The sequence below is a fragment of the Tasmannia lanceolata genome, unplaced genomic scaffold (genome assembly GCF_043159265.1).
Source record: "Tasmannia lanceolata isolate RefF3 unplaced genomic scaffold, GAP_Taslan_0.1 ptg000015l, whole genome shotgun sequence".
Classification (NCBI taxonomy): Eukaryota; Viridiplantae; Streptophyta; class Magnoliopsida; order Canellales; family Winteraceae; genus Tasmannia; species Tasmannia lanceolata.
In genome coordinates this window covers 64,200,700-64,226,557 of record NW_027518692.1, presented here as the reverse complement: position 1 = coordinate 64,226,557, position 25,858 = coordinate 64,200,700, and the positions used below count along the sequence as shown (strand labels likewise).

The window sequence follows — 25,858 nt, the reverse complement described above, 5'->3', positions numbered from 1 at the left end:
AAACGTCGGAATCACCTAAATCAGTATCAAATACCGATATCGATTCTCAATTCCGTCAATCCAAACGCACCCTTAGGCTATAAAATCTATACAGTGGGGGTACCACTAAATGAACAGTAAATCATGCAGACATCACAAATGGGCCCAATCTCCATGTGCCTCCAGCAGGTACATTAACATATATTGCTCTACTCCCCATCTTTTGGATGTTTGAGCAATTCGTATTGCTTCTGGGATACAGATTAATTTAAAGGGGTAAAGGCTCGTTTTGTATGTTAAGGGGGTGTTTATACCATCAAAGAGACTGATTATATAATATAACCAAGGCAAAGCAAATCAAAGAAGCTGTAGCTATCCAATACAAGATTACAGTGCTGCTTGCAGTTTCCTCTACCCTCCCATACCCTCTAAGCAACAGCAAAAGCAATAAAATCACAGAACCCCCACCAAGATATGAAACATGTGCCACAGACTCAGTCAAGCACGAGTGAAGAAAGAATTACTAATAGCGAAAGTTGCAACTTTATTTATAGTGCTGCCCTCATGGCTCCCCTTGCAGCATCGTGCCTCATCTCAGCAGCTTTGCCGCTCCCTCGGAAGTACATATATACTTGCTGCATGTGGAACCAAAAATAATGGTGAAAGATGTAAAGAGAGTGATGGTGAGTGAAGCATGAGGCAATATAACTGAAGTAAGAAAAGGACCTGAATAACCCAGACGCTGAGCAATGACTCAACGCAGAAGAAGCCAAACCCAATAAAATAAAAGATCTGTAAGCAATAATAAGGCAGTCAGTCAGTAGCAGGTAATATTAAGGCATTGATGGTGATTAAGCATCAAACTTCAAATGATCAAAGTCGACTATGACAACATTATTGTATAAGAAAAAAGTCCAAACCAAAGTCAGCTTAGCCGAGTTCAGAATCGATCAATGAGTTTTAAACATTGCTCCACAATATGGAGCACTTCATCCCAATGATTACAACGCATGTATGGGTGCTTGGTTGACTTCAGAACCTATCAATGAGTTTTAAAAATTGCTTCACCATATGGAGCACTTCATCTCAACTATTACAACCCAAGTTTGGATGCTGGCATGCTCAGCTTTTATAATGGTAAAGAAGGCCGGTGACTCAAATAAGCAGTACATGAGTGGCACCATCCACATTAATATAGATGCAACAATGCCTACAAACTCCAAGTACTTGAGAAACTGATGGCAACTCAATTCCTTATTACCCAAAGAAAATACATATGCAACTCAATCAAGTAATATGACACAACTCTCGTTAAGGTGTAACTCAATTTCCTTATTCCACTCAATCAGTTAATTAAAAATATGCAATTGAGTATGCAAAGAGCTTGATAAAATCCATTAAAAAAAGATCTTCAATACATAGGATCACAATCCCTTAGATTGCCTTAATCCTTGTGATGTTTCTAATATGATTTGGCCGACACTTTGAATTTATTGTTTAAACATGTGTCGACACTCTTTTCGACACTTCTAAATGTCTACAAGAAGTGTAGGTAACTTTATATGTATGTACGTGTATGGACATGCCACTATTTCTAGATTTTTAGGAATTAGCCATGCCTGACACCCCATATTCGTGTTGAAATTCAGCACACAAATCTATATACACAAATCAAGATTATTTATACATTCTATTTTAGCCGTCTCCCCATTCCTAAATTTTGAGGTTTTGTTGTGTCCGACACTTCATGTCCGTGTCGACCCTGACACTTGTGTCCGTGTCCACAAATCATAGTGTTTCTATGTTCCCAATTAATTACTATGCTTGATCAGTCAGCAATAGAAACCTGGAATTTGTCAGAAACAAAAGATTTTAGCAACCAACTAATAAACTAGGTAGAAGCATCAAACTTACCCCAACCAAAACATGATTGCTGATGACATCTATTGCTGGGAGGATACCTCTGTTCAATAGAAACACAACAGAGAAAAAACATCAGTACAGTATGCAGTGCTTCATGAGAGAGAGATTATAATATTTATTTTAGAATCCTACACTATATCCGAATATGTCCAACTTATTATCCTTTATGCTTTGACACCATCCATCATTGTAACTAAATACACTGACATGTAATATCAATCTTAGGATAATAAGAATTATTTCACTTTCAGCAGTTCTCTGAGTCTTTCATGGCATAAAAGTAGATTTTCCTCTCATAACTTGAAAAGCTGAATCGCATTTTCCCCTCATCCTATTACGGCCTTTCTGAGCTTTTCGTCGTCATAGTTCAAGAGTGGTAACACATGGACGATGCTCAAAACTCGCTATCAGTTTTTCTGTTTTATTTGGTTGTCTATGAAAAAATTTATTATTATTATTATATATGAGGAAAGTGTTTCTACTCGGTCCCCTAGATAAGCTTATCTACTCCTCCCTTTAAAAAAATACAGTGGGCCCACGCTGTTTGGATGATCCAAAGCATTCATTTGATAGGTCTTAACATAGATAGGGTGTGCCCAAAAAATCAGCACCAAAGGGTCATCCTAGCCCTTCGTTTTGTTGGGCACACCGTGTCCAAAATGGACGCATATAAACGTGGACGTTTATATGTGTCCATTCTGGGCACCACAAGGCACTACAAAACGAAGGGCTAGGATGACCCTTTGGTGCTGATTTTTTGGGCACACCCTATCTATGTTAAGACCTATCAAATGAATGCTTTGGATCATCCAAACAGCGTGGGCCCACTGTATTTTTTTAAAGGGAGGAGTAGATAAGCTTATCTAGGGGACCGAGTAGAAACACTTTCCTCTCTCTCTCTATATATATATATATATATCAAATGAATGCCGTGGATCATCCAAACAATGCGGGCCCACTATGTTTTTGGTCGGCAGACTAGAGATTAGAGACACTTTTCTCATATATATGAGAAAATGGTTCCTACACACGTGTAGAGAGTTCTCTACACACTAGCTTAAAATACAGTGGGGGCCCACATTGTTTGGGTGATCCAAGCCATCCATTTTAAAGGCCCTCACATAGATAGGGTGTCTACAAAAAATCAGATCCATAGGATCATCCCAACCCTACGATTTGTGGAGGTAAAATGGATGTCTTTAAACCTTCACAAATTAGTTCATTTTTTGCCTCCAAAGTTTGAATGGTTAGGATGATCCTATGGATCTGATTTTTTGTGGACACCCTATCTATGAGAGGGCCTTAAAAATGAATGGTTTGGATCACCCAAATAATGTGGCCCCCACTGTATTTTAAGCTAGTGTGTAGAGAACTCTCTACACATATGTGTAGGAACCGTTCTCTCTCTCTCTCTCTCTCTCTCTCTCTCTCTCTCTCTCTCTCTATATATATATATATATATATATATATATATATATAAGTGTGAACAATGCTCTCCTACGTAAATGGCTACGGAAATTTGGGGAAGAACGCTCACATCTGTGGGCCAATGTGATTAAGAGTAAGTACGGTTAACTTCTCGATGAAATACGGGATTTTTCCCGCATGATCCATCCTCAATTTGTGCACTGGAGACATTCAGCTAATTCCTTGGCTGAGGGTCTAGCCAACCACTTTCGATATTGGTTCGATGTAGGGTCACTGGACCTTTTTGTGCATGTTTTGGGGAAATCTTGTCCCTTCTTTGTACTCTGTCCGTTTGGCTCTGGAATGGTAATGTTACTTTTCAGAAGAAGAAAAAAAAAGGAGAGAGTAAGTACGGTTAACTTCTTGGCAAGATGGTGATGTAGGAGCGGGAAGAGAAATAGAAGAAGAGGAGAAAGAGAACAGAAGAAGAAGAATAGGAGAGAAGAAAAAGAAGTATATGAGAAGAAGAATAGAAGAAGAAGAGTAGAACTAGAAGTAGGAGAAGAAAAGAGTTAGAGGGGAGAAAAAGAGAAAAAATTAGAGGGGAGAAAAAGAGAGAAAATTAGAGGGGAGAATCTCAATTTAATTAATCATCCAAAAACTTATCATTCCTAATACATGAGGCCTATATATAGGCAATGGAATTAAAATTCTATGGAAAATAAAATCCCTAAAAATAACATGGAAAATAAAATCCTAAAAACTAAATAACATGGAAAACTAAACATATATATGTATATAAAGTGATCTGAAATGCTGCCCCAATGATAGGGAAGAAATCGCCCATGTAGAATCATAAATACACGAATCTCTTCTGAGAATCAATGAAGCTGGAAAAATGGCAACGTACTCCTCTTGGACTGGCATGAGAGCCACACGAAGTATCAATCCATGACCATCCTCCAAAAGATAAACACTCGTTGGTATCTCATATGGGGGAGAAGCTCTCAATTCAATTAATCATCCAAAACTTCTTATTGTCCCTAATACATGAGGCCTATATATAGGCAATGGAACTAAGATTCTATGAAAAATAAAATCCCTAAAAATAACATGGGAAATAAAATCCTAAAAACTAAATAATAATGAAAACTAAAAATATGTAACTAATGGGAAAATATGCCATTTATTTGGCCTACTATCTGCTAGGGGTGCAACTCGGGTCGGGTTGAGGCCAACCCGATGAAACCATTTTCCAACCCGAACCCGACCCGAGGAACCCATTTTTCCAACCCGAGCCTGATCCGACTTCAACCCGAGTTTTTAAGCTTAAAAAGGTAAAAAATTATAAAAAAATGCTGGGTTTCACTCAGGTTAGGTTGCCAAACCCGCAACCCGAACCCCACCTGGGTTGGGAAAAGTCAACCTGACCCCGACCCGAACTCAACCCGAAAAAAGATCGGGTTGAACCCGACCCGAGTTGCACCCTTTAGGAGTAATGGGCTGATGGTGTGGACTGATATCTTGAAGATTAAGAAGTATGACAGAGGAATTAGATTCAGAGTTTAAAAAGGGGATATGATAAAATTTTGGCTGCACAATTGGTGTGATGGGTTAGTTTTGGCCAGAGTGTTCCTTGATTTATTTGCAGTGATCTTAGAAAAGGATGCCTTTGTCTCAGATTGCTTTTAGTGGGAGGAAGGCCGGATCTCATACAAGATTAACTTTAGAAGGCATTTATTCGATCGGAAAATCGATGGTATTGCCAGCTTATTAAATTTATTGGGTTCTCGTCATATAAAGAAGTTAGTAGAAGACAAGGGTTTGATCTAGAATTAGTCTGGGGTTTTCTCCGTCAAATCCTTCAATCACCATCTGGCTCAACATCCTCTTTCCTTGCATTGACTATAGTATGGAGTATCCTAGCCCCACTTAGAGTCTGCACATTCGAGGGGACGACATTTCATGATAAGATTCAAACAATAGACCACCTGCGTAATCAGCGAATATTAATCTTTGACTGTTGTGTTTTATGCACCAAGGCTGGAGAGACAATTGATCATATATTTTACATGGGATTTGCTAGGCAATTTCGCGGCTGGCTTTTGCATGTGAGAGTAGCCACACAGGTTGACTTTTTGGTAAATTTTGTCTTATTCATTTAATTCATCTGAGGTGTCTGTTCTCACATGTAAAATCCAATCGCGAAATGGCTTTGAAATTGCCTAGCAAATCCCTTTTTGTTAAATTTTAAAGTGTATTTTTTGGGCAGCTTTTAGTTTATTTTATTTTGAGAGGTGTAGTGAGGACAAAAATGTATTTTGTGCCCATGGGCATTTTGGTCTTTTGTTGGCCTAGTTTGCACATGTGTGAGCCACACAAGTTTGCTCCATCTTTTCCCACTACTTCCTATTTCAAATTCAAACCCTACTTGAAACTCTAAACCCACTACCACTTTCCTAGCATTAAAGTCCCCACTTTCCCATACCCACTATCTCCTACGAAAGCTATTACTTCTCTACTTTCCTTTGACTAAGCTTATTATTATTAACTTCATTTTGGTAGAGATTCTCCACTATGTACCTAGACCTCCATTGAAGCTTCATTGAAGCTCTCTTGTGTGCAAGCTAGTGTTTGAAGCAAAGTGCCAACTTTCTCATATTTTCTCCATAATTTTTGAAGCTTTCTTCTTGAAGCTTTCTACTTGTAGTTTTGTTCTTCTCTCATATATATTGAAGCACATCTTGTTGGTGGTTGCTCTTCTTCTACTTTGGGTTATTGATCTTGGGCTAGTGTAAACTTTGGTTTCACTATTTGAGAAGAGGATTTGCCGATGTTGTGAAATCCGTCTTTCTCTATACATTTTACAATGTAGGTTTACCAGAAAGATCTGGTGTCGTATTCTTGGGAAATTTGAATTATCGTAGATCTTCCCAGAGAGTTTGGTCAATCTCCTTGATTGTTGGTTCTTTGACTCATGGAGAAGTAACGGGATGATATTATAGAAAGTGGTATTGATAGCAAAGATATGGGTGATTTGGAAGGAAAGAAATGATGGAATCTTTAGAGGCTTGGTTAAAAGCTCGTATTTCTTCTTCATAAGTCATTTCTCTAACCATTGCATAGGTGAAGCCTCTTCTATCTTTCAGGTTTAAGTCGAGATGAGATTTATGGAGATGCGGGAGAGAGATTTTCTTTCCTGGGGACAATAAAGAAGTTCCTGCCCCTCGCTGGTCTCCTCTTGACAGAGATTTTTGAAGCTTAACTTCGATCTCCTCTTGACAGAGATTTTTGAAGCTTAACTTCGATTGATCGAGGTTTTGGGTAACCTTGGTTCAGTTGGCATTGGAGGTCTCCTCAGAGATGATCAAGGGTTGACGAGGTGGGCTTTCTCCGGCCCCATTAGAATCATGGCCTCCAATGGAGTGGAAATGAGATCTGCCTTGCAAGGAATTAGAATAAAAGAAGACAGGGATTCAATCAGGTTGGCTTGGAGATTTGCCAATAGGGTTGAGGAGATCTAGGAGAGAGTGGCAGACTTCTAAGTGTAATTTCAGCATGTGAAATGGTCGGCGAATAGTGATGCAGATAGATTGGCTCGATCTGGTATTAGTAGAGAGGATCTGGGTATATTTGATTTCCTCCCTCCCTAAGGAACATGGCTTCGTATGTTTCCTCTTTTTGTTGCTCTTTTTTGTTTTGTTTTCTTTCAGTTTTGTTCCATTTCCCGACCATCTCAGTCATGGCTTCTTGTCTTCTTTCTTTCTTTTTTATACAAATCTTTTACCATTCAAATATATGGTAGTGTAGTCTCAGCAGAGACGGGCCAAACGAAGCCAACTTGGCCATGTTTTGAGCCAATGAGCAAGTTTCTGAACATGAACTTGGTTATTCCTAATCGAAGGACCCGAGAATAAGCACTCAAAGATTGTGGAGGGTACCCATAATTCGCATTAAAAAAGTGAAGATGCTAGGAATCATGGCTTCTGCAAGAAATAAATATTGTTCATGTAAATAAACTAACAAAAGATATACAGAAAGGAAAAAAAGGCGACAAAAAAGCTCCCTCCCTAGGGGGAAAAGGCGGTTTCTCTCTCTCTCTCTCTCTCTCTCTCTCTCTCTCTCTCTCTCTCTCTCTCTCTCTCTTTGGAATCTCGCCCTCTCGTCTCTCCCCATTGCTGTTTTTTGAGTCTCGCCCTCTTTTTCTCGTCTCTCCCCATTGCTGTTTTTTGAGTCTCGCCCTCTTTTTCTCGTCTCTCCCATTGTTTGCAAAAGATGAGCCACGGAGGCCAAATCGGGAACCGTGGAGGCCAGATCTGGAGCATGGCTCTTCCGTGGTGGCGAGATCTAGGGCTGTGGAGGCAGGATCTGGGGCCGTGGAGGCTGAATTGGGAGCCGTGGAGGCCGGATCTGAAGCCATGGAGGCCGTGAAGCTGGATCTGTAGCTGGGGAAAACCGTGGAGGTTGCTGGAGGTTGTGAAAGGCCGTGGGGTGTTGGACTTGGAGCCGCGGAAGGCCAGCTATAGGCAGTGCAAGGCCGTGGATTATCGGATCCGGAGGCCATAGGGGATCTGGGAGGCTGTGGATCGACGGTCTTAGCAATGGGGTTGTTGTGTTTGACCGTAGGAGGCTGTGGTCTTTGGAATCAAGATCGTGGGTGGCTTGAGGACGGGTGTGATGGCTAGTGGAGGCCGACACGGGAACCGTGGAGGCCGACATGGGAACCGTGGATGCCAGATTTGGAGCATGGCTCTTCCGTGGTGGCTAGATTTAGGGTTGTGGAGGCAGGATCTGGGGCCGAGGAGGCTGGATTGGGAGCTGTGGAGGCCGTGAAGCTACATCTGGAGCCGAAGAAAACCGTGGAAGTCGCCGTGGGGTGCTGGACCTGGAGCCGTGTAAGACCAACTAGAGCTTGACGACAATGGTGGTGGCTGAGACTCTCTCGGCGGAGTTGACTTTTGTGGAGGAGACGTAGAAGGGATTGGAGGATGACCCGTCGGATTTTGGTGGTGGTACGAGGTGGAAGCTGCCGGAGATCCGACGGTGTTGTTGGGTGGTCGGCTATCATGCACAGTTACGGGCGTACAATAGCTATTGGCCTTCGAGCGGGATTTTTGAAAATTGAATTAGGAATGTGGTGGAGAAGTCTGTGTGACGTGACAGGTCACGATCTTAACTTGGTGGGCCCACTATATGGCATTTTTTGTTGGATTCGTTACAATGGAAGCTATTGGGTAATGTAAGGGGTAGTATGAGGGGTAATAGGCTTTTGTTTTGGGCCAAGGAGAATGCTCCTGGGCAATTCATACTATGTAAACCTGGTGGGACTATCGGTCCCCATCGTAAATTTTGCTAGTATGAATATATTTGTCAATTTTTTTTAAAAAAAAGATATACAGAATGCCCCAACTCCCAGCAGGTAACTCCACAAGAATGATCAGTCGAATATGCTATACATTCAGCCTGCCAATGTCAAAGGCACGTAATAGTACTTCAAGAAGGTAAAGTCCCAAGAGCAAAGTGACCCTAGTGTGACAGATAAAAGAGTTCCTAAGGCCGAATGACACATGAGATGACTGTCAAACCAGATACATAAGCAGTCGGTTGTCTTATGGAACTATATTTTTATCACATAACATTCTTTCTTTGATTAATTCACAACACATCACTTCGATATTTTTAGACACGGATGCAGACAGAACACGGGGTTTTTGTTTTCAAATGGAGACAGAACACGATATTTAAGGTTGTATTTGATGTTTTCTAAAAGAATTCGTAGAGAAAACACAATTAGGGTTCACTTTTCTTTTACAGGATCAAACGGTACAGTATTTTGCATCTTTCTCTAAAAGCACAATTATATCCTTTTTCTCTTTCCCTCGCTATTCCGTTGGCCTTCTCCTTTCCAACAGAAATACAGGTTGCTACACTGCACTGTTTCCCCCTTGCAAAACAAACCCTTAGACAAAGCATGAAAAATTTCCCCTCTTCAACCCCATCATCCCGGAATCAAAGATACGCTATAGGGGATGACCATGATGATGCAGCATTGGCAATGGAAACAGTGACAGAGATGAAGACAGTGACGACAACAGAGACGAGATAACAACGGTGATGGAAAGAGATGGGTAATGATGAGAAGATGTTGCTCATTCCTTCTTTTCTCCTTTCCTTAAAAGGTGAATCCGGTTTGCCAATGCTCATTCAAACAGGCTAGTGAGTAGTGACTAGCATTTGAAAATTTGTGTCACTATAAGCTGAGGCCCTCTCCACAAACAAGAACAATGCTCATTCAAAAAGTGTTTCTCTAAATTTTATGGCGTACTTACGTCAAAGATTTCCCTTTGAAAATAATGGGAGGAGCCACCGCAGCAAAGATGCAGAAGCAAATGTGAAGCTGAAGAGAAATCAAAGAAGCAAAAGTGAGGCATCAGAAATGATTTTGGGCAGAAAAACATGTCAATCCAAATGTAATATAAAAGATGCAAAAAAAATTACCAGGTAAAACAAGAAAAACCACCCAAACCTTAAAGCACTTTCAGTCCTGAAAATGTCAGAATGTGATTAAGTAATGCAATCTTGTTGAGTAGAAGCATGAGTCAAAGCCACAAATAACACACAAGAATGAAATTATGGATAAATACAATGCGAACCAAGATTCTGAAAACCATAGGAAATATGTAGCAAGAGGTAAGTACCTCATGGCACGATAAAGAGGACGATACCACAATACATAACCTCCTGGAACACCTGATATAAAGTAGATAATAGCAAGGAACCAGATCTTTACACCTACAAGATAAGATATGCTTCGTTAACATCACTTATTTCAAAAATATAGAAGTGGAATATATATTAGATATAGTCAAGCTTTCCAAGCTAACCTTCCCCTTTAATCCAGGCTGCTGTAACGGCTATAATATTCCAAAAAAGACATAATACCAGTCCTGCATAAAATCTTAAAGTTATTAGGAACATGTTACATGCATTCAACAAAAAATTGGTGCAACAGTCCATAAATTGAGTACATTCAACATGTCCATGCAACGAAGCATTTTAAACAGAGCTAAAAATATAAAATAAAATAATAATGAGAAGCTTTTTTAAATGCTGAACACTGTACTACCTATTTTACCAAAAGAAAAGCTCTACTCAGAAGCATGCATCCTGGAGGCGTGCTCAAGATAATGAGATAGCTTCTAAAGGTCCAAAATCGCACAACAAAGCATGAAAAGAGACACATTCATGGACATGCCAATGTATTTTTCTTCCTGCATCTCTACATATTTTTCAAGAAAAACAGACAACCATATCTTGGTACTTTGATGGGGAAACTGCAAAACGTTCATCGATTAAATAGCATTTATATATTTAAATAGTAAACAAAATAATAACGTACATCTAGCCCTCCCCAGACCCCGCAATGGCGAGAGCCTCGTGCACTGGGCCGCCCTTTTTTTATATATATGGAAAGTGTTTCTAGTAGTCCGACTAGATAGATTTATCAAGTCCGTCGACTAGAAATAGGGCGGGCCCACGTTGTCTGGGTGATGTAAACCATTCATTTGATGTGCCCTGACATTGATAGGGTGTGCCCAAAAAATCATCTCCATAGGATCATCCTAACCCTTCAGTTTGTGGAGGTTAAAATGGACGGGTATAAATTAAACCTCTACAAATCTGTCCATTTTTCTCCCCTACAAACCGAAGGGTTAGGATGATCCTATAAAGATGATTTTTCAAGCACACCCAATCTATGTCAGTGCCTATCAAATGAATGCTTTGGATCATCCAAACAATGTGGGCCCGTTGTATTTCTGGCTGGCGGACTGGATAACGTTATCTAGTCGGCCAACGTTACACACACACACACACACAGAGAGAGAGAGAGAGAGAGAGAGAGAGAGAGAGAGGAAATGGTTTGTGAGAAGCTGCTCAGATAAGCTTATCTGAGCAGAGCTCACAAACATAGGGGGGCCACATTGTTTGGATGATCCACAACATTCATTTGATAGGCCCTCATATAGATAGGGTGTGCCCAAAAAATGAGCTCTATAGGATCATCCCAACCCTACAATTTGTGGAGTTAAAAATGGACGTGTATAAACCTTCACAAATTTGTCCATATTTTGTCTCCACCGTTTGAACGTATAGGATGATCCCATGGAGCTGATTTTTTGGGCACACCCTATCTATATGAGGGCCTATCAAATGAATGCTTTGGATCATCCAAATAATATCTGCTCAAGTAAGCTTATCTGAGCAGCCGAGGAAAATGATTGTGCGCTCGAGCGGATATAGCTAATCTGCGCTCGAGAGCCCAAAACTCATGTGGGCCCACTTTGTTAGGATGTTCCAAAGCATTCATTTGAAAGGCCCTTACATAGATAGGGTGTATACACAAAATCAGCTCCATAGAATCATCCTAACCCATCCAAAAGTGGAGGGCAAATGGACAGACACCGTTTGCCACAAATCTACCCATTTTTGCCCTCCACTTTTGGAGGGGTTAGGATGATCCAATGGACCTGATTTTTGGTACACACCCTATCCATTATGGGGCCTTGCAAATGAATGGTTAGGATCACCTCAAAAAATGTGGGACCCATGTGTTTGGGTCCTCGAGCGCATATAAGCTTATATGCGTGCTCGAGCTTAGATAAGCTTATCTAGGTGGGCCCACATTGTTGGGGTGATCCAAAGCATTCATTTGGAAGGCCCTATCATAGATAGGGTGTCCACAAAAAATCAGCTCCATTGGATCATCCTAACCCGTCCATTTTCCCCCTCCACTATTGGAAGGGTTAGGATGATCCAATGGAGCTGATTTTTTGTGCACACCCTATGGATGATAGGGCCTTTGAAATGGATGCTTTGGATCACCCCATAAATGTGGGTCCACGTGATTTATCAGCACTCGAGCACAGATAAGCTATCTGCGATCGAGCTCATAAACATTTTTCCCTATATATATATATATATATATATATATATAGAGAGAGAGAGAGAGAGAGAGAGAAGGGTTTCTGCGCCACAGGGGGGACACATTTTTTGGTGGGATCCAAAGCATTCACTTGATGGGCCCTTTCATGGATAGGATGTCCACCAAAAATCAGCTCCATTGGATCACCTTAGGGTGTCCATTTGTGGGCCCAAAAAATGGGCAGATAGTGGACAAACAGTATCTGTCCATTTTTGGCCCCACAAATGGACACCCTATGGTGATCCAATGGAGCTGATTTTTGGTAGGCACCCCATCTATGATGGAGCCTTCCAAATGAATGCTTAGGATCACCCCCCAATGCGCCCCCTCCCCACCCCCCCCCCCCCCCCCCCCCCGCCGGTTACTGTGCTCGAGAGCAGATAAGCTTATTATCTGCGCTCGAGTGCAGGAACCCTTTTCTCATATATATATATATATATATATATATATATATATATATATATATATATATTGCACATTCTTTTAACATTTTTTTTGGAAGAAGAGCAAACAGGGATTAAAAGAACCCCAAAACTCATCAAAGAAAAAAAAATTAAAAAAATATGGAATTTAAAAAAAAAAGAGAGAGAGAGAGAGAGAGAGAATGATTTTTGCATGGGAGATGATATCAGCATTCTCTTGCTTTACTTTTTTACAGCCCTCTCATTTACACTTCTCTCATTGGCTATTACAAATTCCAACAAGCTATCAGCAGCAAATTAGAGGAGGTCAAAATAAAGAGAAGAGTGCCAATATCAAACCAAGGGAGTGCAAAGAATCATCTCCATCCTTTCATATGCATAGTGTAAGTCAATACTTTTGCATTCATACAGTTCACTTACATATGATGCATCCAATTCAACAATGTGTTACACTTTAGCAAGCTACTTTTCATGGCACTTCTGCCAAATTTCCCCAATTCCCTAAAACTAGTGGTCCCAATACAAATAGTTATCAAAACCTGAACTAAAATGTGCTAAGAATGATATAAATGCTTGTTTTGTGAACTAACAAACCATGCACGCAACTTCCACCAGCGGAGGAAAAATGTAAACATGGCATCCAAGAAATAAAGTTGAAAAGCATACCCAACAATGTTGCAAAGGCAAAATACTGCAACCTTTGCAGATGGATGGGAATTTCATTTGCAATATCATGATGAATAATGGGGAAAAATGCAGGCCAATTTTTCTCCTCTATAACAATTCCAGCTGCAATAATAAGAAAATGAAAATTATGTCACATAGCAACATAAACATAGTCAAGCACTACTACAATGGACATACTAATTTACAGTGCTCTGATCAAGCAATGAGAAAGTACCCCGTGCTGCAGCATCTTCCCTCCGTTTTAGATCCTTCATGGAACCAGAAGAGTAAATTAGAAGTTAATAAGCAACGCATATGAGAGTAAAAGATGAGCATAATGTGATGCATGACAAAGAGCTGATACATCCAAATATTCTATCAAAACAATGTATTTCCATAAGCAACGTGTTTGATAAACAGCTGTTATAAAGATGACACATCATAGAAAACCTAGATATGTCTAATCTCTCAACCCATCCAAGACCTACTCCACCTTCCCAAGGATTTGATAAAAAAGGAATAATAAAACCCCAGAAACTATTAGTTATGAGAGGTGTAAAATTATCAAAATCCATGAATATTCACCAAACTACGAGATTTGTTCGTACTTTTTCTTCTTTTAGGCTCAGATAGGCACCACCAAATATCCTCCATAATCATTTACAAGGGTAAAAATGAAAGGTTCAGATCATAGTTTTAAAACTCCCCCGTGTCATCGTGGACTCCCACGAATCGACTCCCTTTTCCCTTAGCCGCGTTCCGCAATTTGCCGCCATGTTTCGCGTTTTACCCTACATAATCAATAAAAACTCCTTTGACTCTCTCAAGCTATGACCGCGTCAACCGAGTACTCAGCCGCGTCAACTGAGTACTCGAACACGTGCCGAGTCAACTAGGATTTTCTTCGACCGCGTTTTGACCTGCATCTGCGTTTTGAAACACTGGTTCAGATTCCAAACTACCGAAGAAAGGGACAGTAATTCATATTTGAAAATGAAAGGAATCCATGGCCAAGTGAGTACTTTGGCTTGTCAATTACTACTGTTAACTAACCAACTTCTCCAAAAGCTTAAGCTATTGGAGAAAGGCGTTATTTATCTTTTATACTTTAACACTCCCCCGCACTTGTGGCCCACTTGGCAAACACGTGGCACATGTGGTCCCACTTCAGGCCGACCATCGCATGTGGATTTTTGCTATCTGGGAGGTTTGAACACGAGACCATTGGCTCTGATACCATGTTAAATAACCAACTTCTCCAAAAGCTTAAGCAATTGGAGAAAGGCGTTATTTATCTTTTATACTTTAACAACTACATCCCGCAATGAATGGGTTTTGATATATTATACACTAAAAGCAAGAGGACACACCATAAATACAAACAAGTATGCACCCATGCATCTATTGTAGATTTGGCCAAGGGTTTTGTAATCAAATGGATTCTCGCCCATTCAGAAGAAGTGGCACCAGATATCTAAGATGAGCGGGTTATATTCCTTTCAAATATTAAGAAGCAGATAACAAAGAGGAGTACGAGAAGACTATCAAAACCAGTAACAATTTGAAAATGGATGCATCAGTTGTTTCTTGTAGGAAAGCATATGTAAAATTGTAAAGCAGACAAAAATAGTCATAGGATGCACAATTATGCCACTGAATACATCCATAGTTTCAGATACATGTGTATGTGCTGCAGTTACCAGCAACTTTATCAGTGGGTACCTGTTCCCTTTTCTTCAATTCTGCCTCCTTGGCTTGGAGTTCTTTCTCCTTCTTTTTTAGATCCTAAATATGAAGAAGAAATGGTCTGAGAAATTGAACGCTATTGCCACACAAGACGTAAAGATATTTATGCATATGGACAAAGGTCACAAAGCATTTTACTTTCCAAAAATTTGCCAGCTACCTTTGTTGTATCAAGAGGAATATCAACTGTTGCACCACGGTCATAGTTGAAATCTGCAGGTTCAGGAGGAAGAGGTGAAAGCCTTGAATTTGCAGCAGGAACACTGCCAGGATGCTGCAGATTTTGAAAAGATGACAGGTCAGACTATAACAGGACACTTGACACACAGCATAGAAACAAGAAAAAAAGGTCAGGCTTCACAGAAACGACATAAAACATATGAATGTCAATAAAATCTGCTCAATATAGCCAGAGGTCAAAATATGATTATTTTAATGGTAAAAAAAATTATTGAATGAAAGGCAAAGAGAACAACAATCAACTGAACCGGTCAATAACAGATAAAAAATACAGCAGAAAAAGGGCAAAGAGAAAATCAATCACGGTCTCCATATGGAAAATGATCAAGAACTGTGAGGTCCTCTCTAGTAACTCTACCACGGACAAGAGCATTGATGTCCCTGCTTGCCAACCTATATGTGTGCTGAAATCAAGGCATCTGACCCTCAATATGATACAAAACCTCCTTCATTGCATCGGTGAATCTCCAAGGGAACCCTATTCCTTTCGTCACCAAATGGATGATATTAAGCAAATCACCCTCAACAATCAACTCATTGAGGACAACACGATCAACAAGTAGGATACCTTTCCTACACTGGAGCACTTATGCCTTGTTAGAACCAGCCACATCAATGGGGCCTAAAAACACCCATCTCACCGAGCTGTCAGGACCTCTAGGGATCCCACTAATCCTAGTGAGGCCAAGATTACCTAAAGCTAGATCCATCAAAGTTTAACTTAGGCAGACCAATGAGAGGATGAGCCCCTCGATGTAGAACTATAATAGACCACGAGATACTCGATGTAGAACTATAATAAACCACATCCCAGGTAGAGTGAAGGGATGTCAACCCAACTACCTACGTCATCGTAGTAGAGAAAATAGCATATGTCGGATGGCCTGTGCCGGTCTCGAGATGCCCAGGAATATCCTTCTATTTTTCTCCTTCCAGACCAACCACAAGGTAACAGCCATATCCAAATCCCAAAGAGTCTTACCCCTCAGAGCCCAACAGAGCGAAGTCCCAAGTCTCAATCAATTCTTCAATATGCTATGGAAGCACCCATCGTACATTAAGCAAGGACAAACCACCATATCTCACCCACAAATCTGCAGTGGATGAAGACATGGTCCATTGTCTGCTCTGCTGCACCGCACAAGCTGCACATGTTAAAGATGATCTAGTTGCACAGAGTCTGCTTCTCTGTTGAAGAAGGCATGCCCAAACCTGATATCCCAGACTGCCTTGCCGTCCTCCCATGATCCCATCTAAAGGACTCCCAAACACTTGCACCTCGGAATGAGGCAACTCAAAAAATGCTAAGAAAATACTATTTCAGAGAAATCACAAAGAGATAACACTACTACCATGTTGCAAACAATACTCTTTCGGTTTCAGTATGCATTTTGATCGCCATGCTTTTTCCAATGGAAATTTTGGTGGAAATCCTATTAAATCACGAAAAAATATAGAAACAAACGCAAATGATGGAATTTTACGGTGAAACTTCAGGAAATGCTAGAATAAGCACAAATACATCCTTAGAAACCATCATATAAGCAAGATAACCATCCATAATGGTTAACGACATCGAACACCTAGTGACATGAGCTGTCGCGTGATGCCTCAAACAGTAAGGTATATTATAAACTTAAAATGTATACAATCACATAAATATATGCTTCAGATAAGCACAAAATGCAGGAAAAATCCACTCAATTCATTGATTTTATTAATAAAGTACAATATAATGAAGATCAACTATCTTGATCTCACATACGTGCCTCATGATACACCACAAGTCAACGGCCTTGATCTCACATGGGTGCCACCCTATATCAACAATCTTGATCTCACATAGATTGTAACGTTTTTTTTAATTATTTTTTTATCTCCTTTACGTGATCAGATCCGTTTATCCGAATAGAATCAATATGGCCAGCCAAATGGCATTGGGATCACATTGATCAGATGATCCTAGGCCCTTGATTCATCAAGCCTCATTTTGGGTTCCATCAAAAATTCCGAATAGAATCAATACAGCCAACCAAATGGCATTGGGATCGACGATCAGATGATCCTACGCCCTTCATTCATCAAGCCTCATTTTTACCTCGTTTATCCATTTATCCGAATAGAATCAATACGGCCAGCCAAATGGCATTGGGATCACCTTGATCAGATGATCCTAGGCCCTTGATTCATCAAGCCTCATTTTGGGTTCCATCAAGAATTCCGAATAGAATCAATACAGCCAGCCAAATGGCATTGGGATCAACTTGATCAGACGATCCTAGGCCCTTCATTCATCAAGCCTCATTTTCGGGTGCAGGAGGCGTTGTATCTCAACCTTGAGGTCGTGGGTTCAATCCCAGCTTACCTACCAAAAAATTAAAATAGCAGTATATGGACAATAATGTGCAAATAACAATGTCTAATATTCTTGGCAAACAAAATGGCATCATATAAAACTAATGGTGGTTGAGAAAATAAAATATAGGCTTACTGTAGTATAAAAGGGACCTCCTCCATAGTTTGATTGACCTGATGTTTTTGCCCGAATTGTTGGGTCCTGATATGTAAATCATAAGGAAAAGTTACTTGAATGTACGATTATCGAATTACAGCCGAGCTGAATACTAAAATTTACATATGTTGAGCTACCCTGACAATAAAATTAAGCTTTATAAGAAATACACAAGATTCAGAAGGTTTATCATTAGATGTAGAATGGAACACAAAAGAAGAAGTCTTATGAAAAAGTGAAAAGCAAGGGTATTTGATAGGTGGATATCCACAAGGCAACAGTCTAAAAAGCACCAATGAAAATTTTAACTGAAGACAAAGCATTAGAAGTACAGGGAACTCAAGCCGGCAAATGTTTGGAATCCTCATGGCTCTGGTTGGAGGTCACCATTGTGAACGTCTTACTGCCGCAGGAAAGTCATTGAAAGATATAACAGAGGCAGTTTTTTGGGCTAGATGGACCGAGCAAAATGGAAATCTCTTTCTTTGCATGGGACTGCAGGCGTAACATAGATCTGAGGAATCTTGTGATCATTAAAAATTCTCTAGTATGCATGCACTACCATTCTATTTTGGTCGTACTGATGATTGGATTTCTTTTGGTTGATGAGGTATCTACGATCCACACCTCTTGCAACAGAACTGATTTAGAACTATTGCAGGAGGGCATACAAGACATTTAGGGGTTAGTCGAAGCCACATTGTACAATGACCACTAACTTTAGTACAGTCAGATTGCCACAGGAGATCATATGTCTCAGTTCAGGTCCTACATGGAAGGATTATTAGGGGTCATTTGAATCCACAGAAATGATTTCCTAAAAAACTTGAATAGTCCAGCAACTAAATCTATGTTTCGGCTGAAAGAATAGAAGCCAAACAATAGAAAAATTCAACAACAAAATCAAGATAAACTTGCTGAACTGATTTTAGAGCCAAACAACCAATCATTCTACACCTCCACAATTTATATACCACATTAATTTTGAATTCGACATAACTAAGGTTATCTTGCTATGTAGATCTAAGACCGAGTTAACAAATAGCAAACCATCAGATTCCAAATAGCCCATAAAAAAATGCTGTAAATATCTGGTTATCAACCCTTTTCTTGAGCATTTCATCAAACAACATATGTGCTTGGATCACCTTCCCATTCTTACACATACAACTGATGAGAACCTCGTAAGTAGATGCACCCAGATCATCAATTCTCTGCTCTCTTATGGATTGGAACAGCTTCATTGCATCGTCAAATCTGTTGGATTTTCAGAGGGTCAGTTCCTCACAAGAACCCACATCAGGCTCAATTCCAAACGTTGCAAGCCTGCACCAAATCACGCGCCCCGCAAAATCCAACAACCAGAAACCCGTACCTGATCTCAGATTGTCTGATCCAAGGCTTCAGCTGCTTGCACAATACGTCAATACGTTTCGCTTCACGCACCAGCTTAGAGCGACAATGGATCTCCACCAAGGTTGTGAATCCAACAATGTTGGGGAATCTTGAATTACTACCCCGATGCCCTAGGCAAACTAGACTTACCTATGATAAAATGCACGCAAGTATTGCACTAGAAAATATCATCCAGATGAACTGCATAAAACCTAATAATGAGGAGAAAAGGAGGTCACCAATATCACCTTAGCTACATGAATGGCTTCCAAGAATTGAGAGGAAATGGCGAAATGCAGAAAGAGAAAAAAAGGATGCTTTTTGGTGACTTGCTCCCTTAACTCAATGGCTTGCCAAATGCCTGGTTGAATCAGTAAAGAGGAGGGAGAGAGAGAGAGCGGGGAGGTGTTCGTGGAGAAGAAATGAAAACAAGTCTTTTTCGATTCCCTCCCTGCACCCCTCGCGAACTCCGACTTACGACCACTCCAACTTTAGTTTTTTTTTTCAATGGAAGTGAAATTTCATTAAAAAGGCGGAAAAAGGACCGAGCTGGTCAATACAGGAAGCAACAGAAAAAACAGAAAGCTTTGAATACAAAAAAGAAATAGAAAGACAATAATGTCAAGGAGGGAGGAAGTCGAAAATCTCCAATTCCTCCTTGGCAACACCATCCCTCGCTAGGTTGTCAGCCACACCATTGGTGGACCTACAGATGTGATGAAAGGAAATCGATGAGCATCCCACTTGATCTTGAATCTCATCGAAGTACTGTGCAAATCTCCAAGGATGGACATATGAACCTCTAAGCCATCAGATGACATTGAGGGAGTCCCTCTTTACTACCACCCTATCCAAGGAGTCCCTCTGTAGTAGTTTTGCCCCTGGTGCACTGCCCGCAACTCCATCTCACTAGCATCTGTGACCCCTATAGGACCTGAACATGCCCAGATCACTAAAGCCCAAGTCGTCTCTCAACACTCCCCCAATACGAGCAGGACCCGGGTTTCCATACTTGATCCATCGAAGTTAAGCATAAAAAAGACTTGGGTTGGAGGCTTCCATTCCAGCACTATCATTGTCCGCTGCTCTGCACTAAGTCATATCTCCTTGCATCCATTCCATAGGTTGAAAGTCGAAACAAAAGCAAAGCAAGGGAGGGATTTCACCCATGAGATTTGCAATGCTATCACCTTGAAGTATAGGAAGGGCAGAGACTTCAATATTCCTCTGAAAACTCTAGCATTTCTCTCTTTCCATAGCACCCAAATGGTCGCTAGAAGAGACACATTCCGGAGGATTTTTCCTTTCCTCTTCCATGGGATAGACGACTGCCCGTCCAGTAGATCTTGTAAATTTGAGGGGAAAACCCATGACATCCCAAACCTACATAGGATTCTACTCCACACCTCTCCAGCTACTTTGCAATGAATGAAAATATGATCGGTCGACTCCCCTGCCTCTATGCACAAGGCACAATGATCAACTATCAACATCTCTCTCTGGTGCAAGAAATCAACTGCTGGATCCTGCCAAGAAGAGCTGCCCAACCGAATGTGCATACCCTGGGTGGTGCTTGGATCGACCAAACTCTAGCTACTCTAGAAGGCACAGGACAAGACACAAGATGGTTATAGAAGGATTTAACAGTGAACTCCCCATAGGAACTCCAGATCTAAACCCTTTTATCTGCTCCAGATTGCTTAATGTAGCACCCTTCTAGCATCTCAAGAAGCAGAGCCACCATCTGCAACTCCCTATCAAAAAAGTACATCCTGAAAGCCGGCCTCCATAGAACTTTGTTGCCTCTCCGCTCAAAATTGTCCTTTACTAGGGCCTCCTTATGCGCAGTCATAACAAAGAAAGCAAGGGAAAAGGACCTTTTAAGGGAGATAGAGAGCACCAGTTATCTTGCCAAAGTCTTATCCGGTCCCCTGCTAAAAAATTCGTCAGAATCCAATCCAACAGGAATTCATAGTCAAGTCAACAATGGAGGTTCTCGGGAGTATAGAAATATACAACACTTCGATTCGATTATTTTATTCTATTATAAATTTTCATTACTTTCATTTTGATACCAAGGAAGTAATATGGTTTAAAAATGAATAGAATAGTTTGCAATTTATCTGATATAGAATGCTCATATCAATAAAATGATTTGAATCATTTATTGAAAAAAAAAAAAATTGGGTTCGAATCCCTCTCTCCTTTTGCTCATTGAATCGATTTATTTCTTTATTGGTTTGGCCCCGCCGGGTGTCATAGAAGGGAATGGCTCGGCTCTTATCCCTTCCTAATCTACTTTTTCTTTTTTTGAAAGGCCAAAACTTCCCAATCTACTTTGAACCTTGTTCCTTCTTTAAATTTGTAGCTAAGGCATTAAATGTCTCCCCATACTGTTACCCCCTACCCGTGAAACCCCCGTTTCAAGGTTGCACAACGTCCAGTCTGACTCCGAGTTTACCCCGCCATTGCACTTTGGACAAAGGACCGTCCCTACTCCTATTCCATTCTCAATGCACCTGTCAATAGATTAGGGGGACCACTTACATCAATAGGAGGCTTCTTCCTTGTAATCTTTCTATATGTGTTAACAACTTGCCTTAAGTTGGAATCCCATTCTAAGGATTCTTGAGGTTCCGTAGGATCCAGCTACATAAGAACAAGGAACGGAAAGCTCTCCCCCTTTTCCCGCCCCTATATCTGTCCTCAAATTCCCAATGACCTGGAGTAACACCATGCTTACTTCTGATCACTTTGGCCCAAAGTTGAGATTCTTCCTCCCAAAACCTCCATAGCCATTTCCCAATAGAGCATGATTCACCTCCTTTATCTTCCTTCTCCCCAAGCCTCCACCTTTAATAGGTTTACAAACCTCTTCCCAGCTAACCAAATGGATGCCTCGCTTCTCATCGGACCCTCCCCATAGGAATCGTCGTTGGATCTGTTTCATTTTCTTTACTATGGTTAAGGACATTTGAAAATGAACAATTGATATATTGGGATATTTGCCGGTACCTCCTTTATTAAAGTTATTATGCCTCCACTCGAGACTAAATTGCGCTTCGATGTTGCCAATCTCCTTTCTACTCTTTCCACAACTAGGTCCCAACTCATCTTTTTTGGTCTGCCTGCCCCTAGAGGCAACCCTAAGGGGCCATTTGGATACGCAGATTTTAGAATCCAGGTTTTAGTTTGAAAATAGTGTAAAAGAGGGTCATGATCAAGCTGTTGGTATGATGTCCTGGCAGCGTTTCTTGGATTTTAAGTAAGAAAACCAGGTTTTAGAAATCTCTCCCGCATCCTGCGTTTTCTAAAACCTGGAAACATGGGACGATCGCCAACTCTCTTGTTGTCAGAAAGAAGGGCTAGAAATAAAAAAACTACGGCTGCTCTCTTTCTTCTCTTGTCTCCCAACTACAATTTGGAGGGAATCCAGGATTCTAAAATACGAGTATCCAAACGGCCCCTAAGTATGTCAAAGGAAGCCTATCTACCTTACACCCTATTATCCATGCGAGGGATTGAAAAACTCGGGGATCAGTGTTAAGGGCAAATATTCTAGATATGTGGAAGTTCGATCTTTGACCCGTGATCAACTCATAGGTGGGATACTTCCATCTCCCCTTGGCCAATTTTGAACCTTCTTCCCCTAGACCCAATTTTGAAGCAAACTACGAGTCTCCGACTTACGTTACTAACCAATTACTATATTCATGGGGGTATGCGACTTCCCCCATTTTAGGGTAAATGAACGGTGAAGCGGAAGTAATTTACGAGGTAACTTCTCTTATTAGTCTTTGGAACAACCACCTCACTGGAACACAACCTCGGTGAAAAGAGCATCAAATGTACTAAATAAACAATATTAACTCTTAAGCATTAGCATTCTCTATTCACTTGGGGGGATATCTTAACATGGAAATATTAAGCCTCCTTTCATTCATTGGCAATATATTCTCCGTAAAACAGTTGCTTCCATTGGTTAGTGTTACAACTAACAACTTGCGCAATGCCAGACTTAGTTATTGGAATTTCTAACCAGCCAATGTACCACACCAACCCCGGAATTTCACCAGGACTCTCCCTCCCACTACCTAACCTCACCTTGCTCCTACCAGAAACTACCACTACTATATTCCACCATGAGCAGCTTTTTTTTTAATTTTTTTAATGATAGAAATAAGATTAAGAATAGAAAAAACATACAACGAGACCGAGATGGTCAGATCAAGAAAGGAAGGAAAAGAGACATCAAAAATTAAACCACTGTAGACTCAAGCGGGAAGGAAGTCAAACATCTCCAAATTGGGCCTCGTCACCTCGGCACCAGCCAAAGCATCCGCCTGACTATTTGCCGCCCGTCTGACGTGACAGTACCAAATAAATCAAGAACCCACTATATCTTGAAGCTCATCCATCAAATATGAAAACCTCCAATGGTGAGGGTGGCTTCCTGTCAACCATCGAATAACGTAGAGAGAGTCACCCTCTACCACCAACGATGATAAGTCACTCTCATCGGTAGATTCCACAAGATCCTTCCTTTTCTTTTCCATGGTTCCACCATGAGCAGCTTTAACACAATTTTGTACAATCTATAGATTTTTGTCATTTCCAAATCAAACTACTATAACCCAATCTCGATGGATCATCCCAGTGAATTAAGAAGAAGAAAAACTCTATATCTATATAGAGCATCATTCCTTAGACAAAATCAGCGCAAAATTGTAGAGAAGCATCTGCAGAAGACCAGATCTAAGAATGCCCGCGAGAATGAATGCAGAATGGCCTAACCAACAAAAGATGCACTCAATGAAAAACCTAAAACCCAAAGAGCCTACCTCCTTCCAATCCCAGTGATCAACAATTCCGCCTTGTGACACTTTAAACAAGATACTCAAGCGAACTCCTTTGTACCAAATTGAACAGTGATTAGAAACCAGAACTCTAAAATCCCAAATCCTTATAATCTCCAATCTCAGAATTCAATTCATTAAACACAGCAATAAAGCGAATTAAGGTTGAATGTCCGGATGATGAGAAGTGATTAAAAACAAGAAACCCTAAGAACCCATATCCGTCTTATAATTTCGCACTTGGAATAAAAAAAACCATGATACTCAGATCTGATTCCCCGGATCTCGAACCCAAACACCATTGCAAATATAAAAGAAAAGAAAGAAATTAAGGAGAAGTCGAAATTATTCAATGAAACTTACAGCGAAGGGATTGACTTCTTCTTCGTCGAAAGGATTAGTATCGTAACGCCCGGCCATGAGAGCGTATAGCTACAACTAAAAGAGCATCTACAAATCACTAATAGAGAGAGAGAGAGAGAGAGAGAGAGAAGCGAATGAAACGGAAGAACAGATTTATAGAAATAGAGTTTTCCTCTTTGGAAAAAAAAAATTCTAGAAGAAGAGGGGGGGGCTGCATGGGTTTTTCAGTTTTAGTTGGCTTTGGGATGGATGGCTTTTGGATCTTTTATTATGTAACTGTTGGCGGGTGGAAATTCCATTCCATGTGAACGGTGGACTGCTTTTCCAGTTCTTTATATGTGACCCACTGCCACTCTCTCTCCTATTTAGGGTGTGTTTGGCGTACCGTTTGAAATAGCGTTTAAAACGGTGTTTTGCCAAACGGCGTTTTCATGTTTGGTTGGCCAGATCAAAACGGCATATTAAACGGCAAACGGAGGTATTGTGTGTTTGGTTGCAAATGCCACAAAACAGAGTTTTAGTGGTAAAATGACCAAAAAGGGCATTGTTTGGTTGGCCTCAATGTAACTCAACTACTCTCTCATTAGGCCAAATATTAAAAGGTCATTAGGATCTCATTCAAACACTACTAAAATTAAACATCATTGCCAAAAAAATACAAAACAAAAGGTATAGGGTATGCTAAAGAGGAGGTGGGAAATCATTTTCAATTCAGGAAAAAACAGACAAGTTTCTCACATGGTGATGGGTAGGGTAGTGGACTAGTGGGTCCCACTATCATATCTTAAAAATGTGGGACCCACCTTTTGACTCATAAATACACGATATCCTCATAATTTTGCAGGTGGCCCCACTATCTTTCACATCCAGATTATTTGTCGGTGGGTCGGCCGATAAACTCTGGTTCCGCCCACTGCCTATCTTCCACGGAGCCATTCGAGACGTGTAATCCAGTAAAAGAGAGGTCTTTTTTCAAAGAATTGTGCATGTATAGAAGGCCCCTATGGTCATGTTTGTATGGCAAGAATTTTGTGGAAAAGTTAGGGAAGGAAAAATATTTCTAAAATTTCTTACATTTTTTAGGCTTGAAAAAAAGATAATCGGAACAAACCCAATTCAAATTTTGTTTAGAGAGACTTACAATTTATGATAATATCCTTCCAAATTAATCATAATCAGAGATTTTGTACGGTGTAATGTAAGCTCTTCCAAAAAAACAAAGGTGTAAAAATGGGTTTGGTGAGGGTAAACATGTAAAAACCCAAAACCCAAAAACTCCGTTCAAAACGGCGTTTTGCAAACGGACCTCCCCCCCTCCGTTTGCAAAACACCGTTTTGAGGGTTCAAAACGGTGTTTCAAACGGAG

General features: G+C 40.6%; 1 protein-coding gene across 2 annotated transcripts; it reads right to left on the bottom strand.

Annotated features, from left to right (window-relative positions):
- Positions 1-286: 286 nt before the first annotated feature.
- LOC143893029 (secretory carrier-associated membrane protein 1-like) lies at positions 287-24,781 on the bottom strand. Of its 2 annotated transcripts, XM_077397969.1 has the most exons (13): positions 24,493-24,778; positions 17,858-17,923; positions 15,287-15,400; positions 15,103-15,165; positions 13,616-13,649; positions 13,381-13,503; positions 10,194-10,256; positions 10,008-10,101; positions 9,808-9,853; positions 9,639-9,706; positions 1,894-1,942; positions 706-771; positions 287-614 (listed from the first exon to the last, which is right to left on the bottom strand). In XM_077397969.1, exons 1-13 carry the CDS (start codon positions 24,547-24,549, stop codon positions 528-530), a joined length of 930 nt encoding a protein of 309 aa, XP_077254084.1. In that variant the 5' UTR covers positions 24,550-24,778; the 3' UTR covers positions 287-527. The 2 variants fall into 2 exon arrangements, with proteins under 2 accessions (XP_077254084.1, XP_077254085.1); XM_077397970.1 differs by lacking the exon at positions 17,858-17,923 and having other exon boundaries at positions 24,493-24,781.
- Between the last annotated feature and the right edge of the window lie 1,077 nt (positions 24,782-25,858).

What these genes read in the sequence shown, in the direction of transcription:
- LOC143893029 (XM_077397969.1), bottom strand. Translation starts at nt 24,549, where the DNA reads ATGGCCGGGCGTTACGATACTAATCCTTTCGACGAAGAAGAAGTCAAT. An exon ending in AGCCTGGATTAAAGGGGAAG is followed by an intron (nt 10,102 to 10,193) that starts GTTAGCTTGGAA and finishes CTTATCTTGTAG; the next exon opens with GTGTAAAGATCTGGTTCCTT. An exon ending in TCAGCGTCTGGGTTATTCAG is followed by an intron (nt 615 to 705) that starts GTCCTTTTCTTA and finishes TTCCACATGCAG; the next exon opens with CAAGTATATATGTACTTCCG.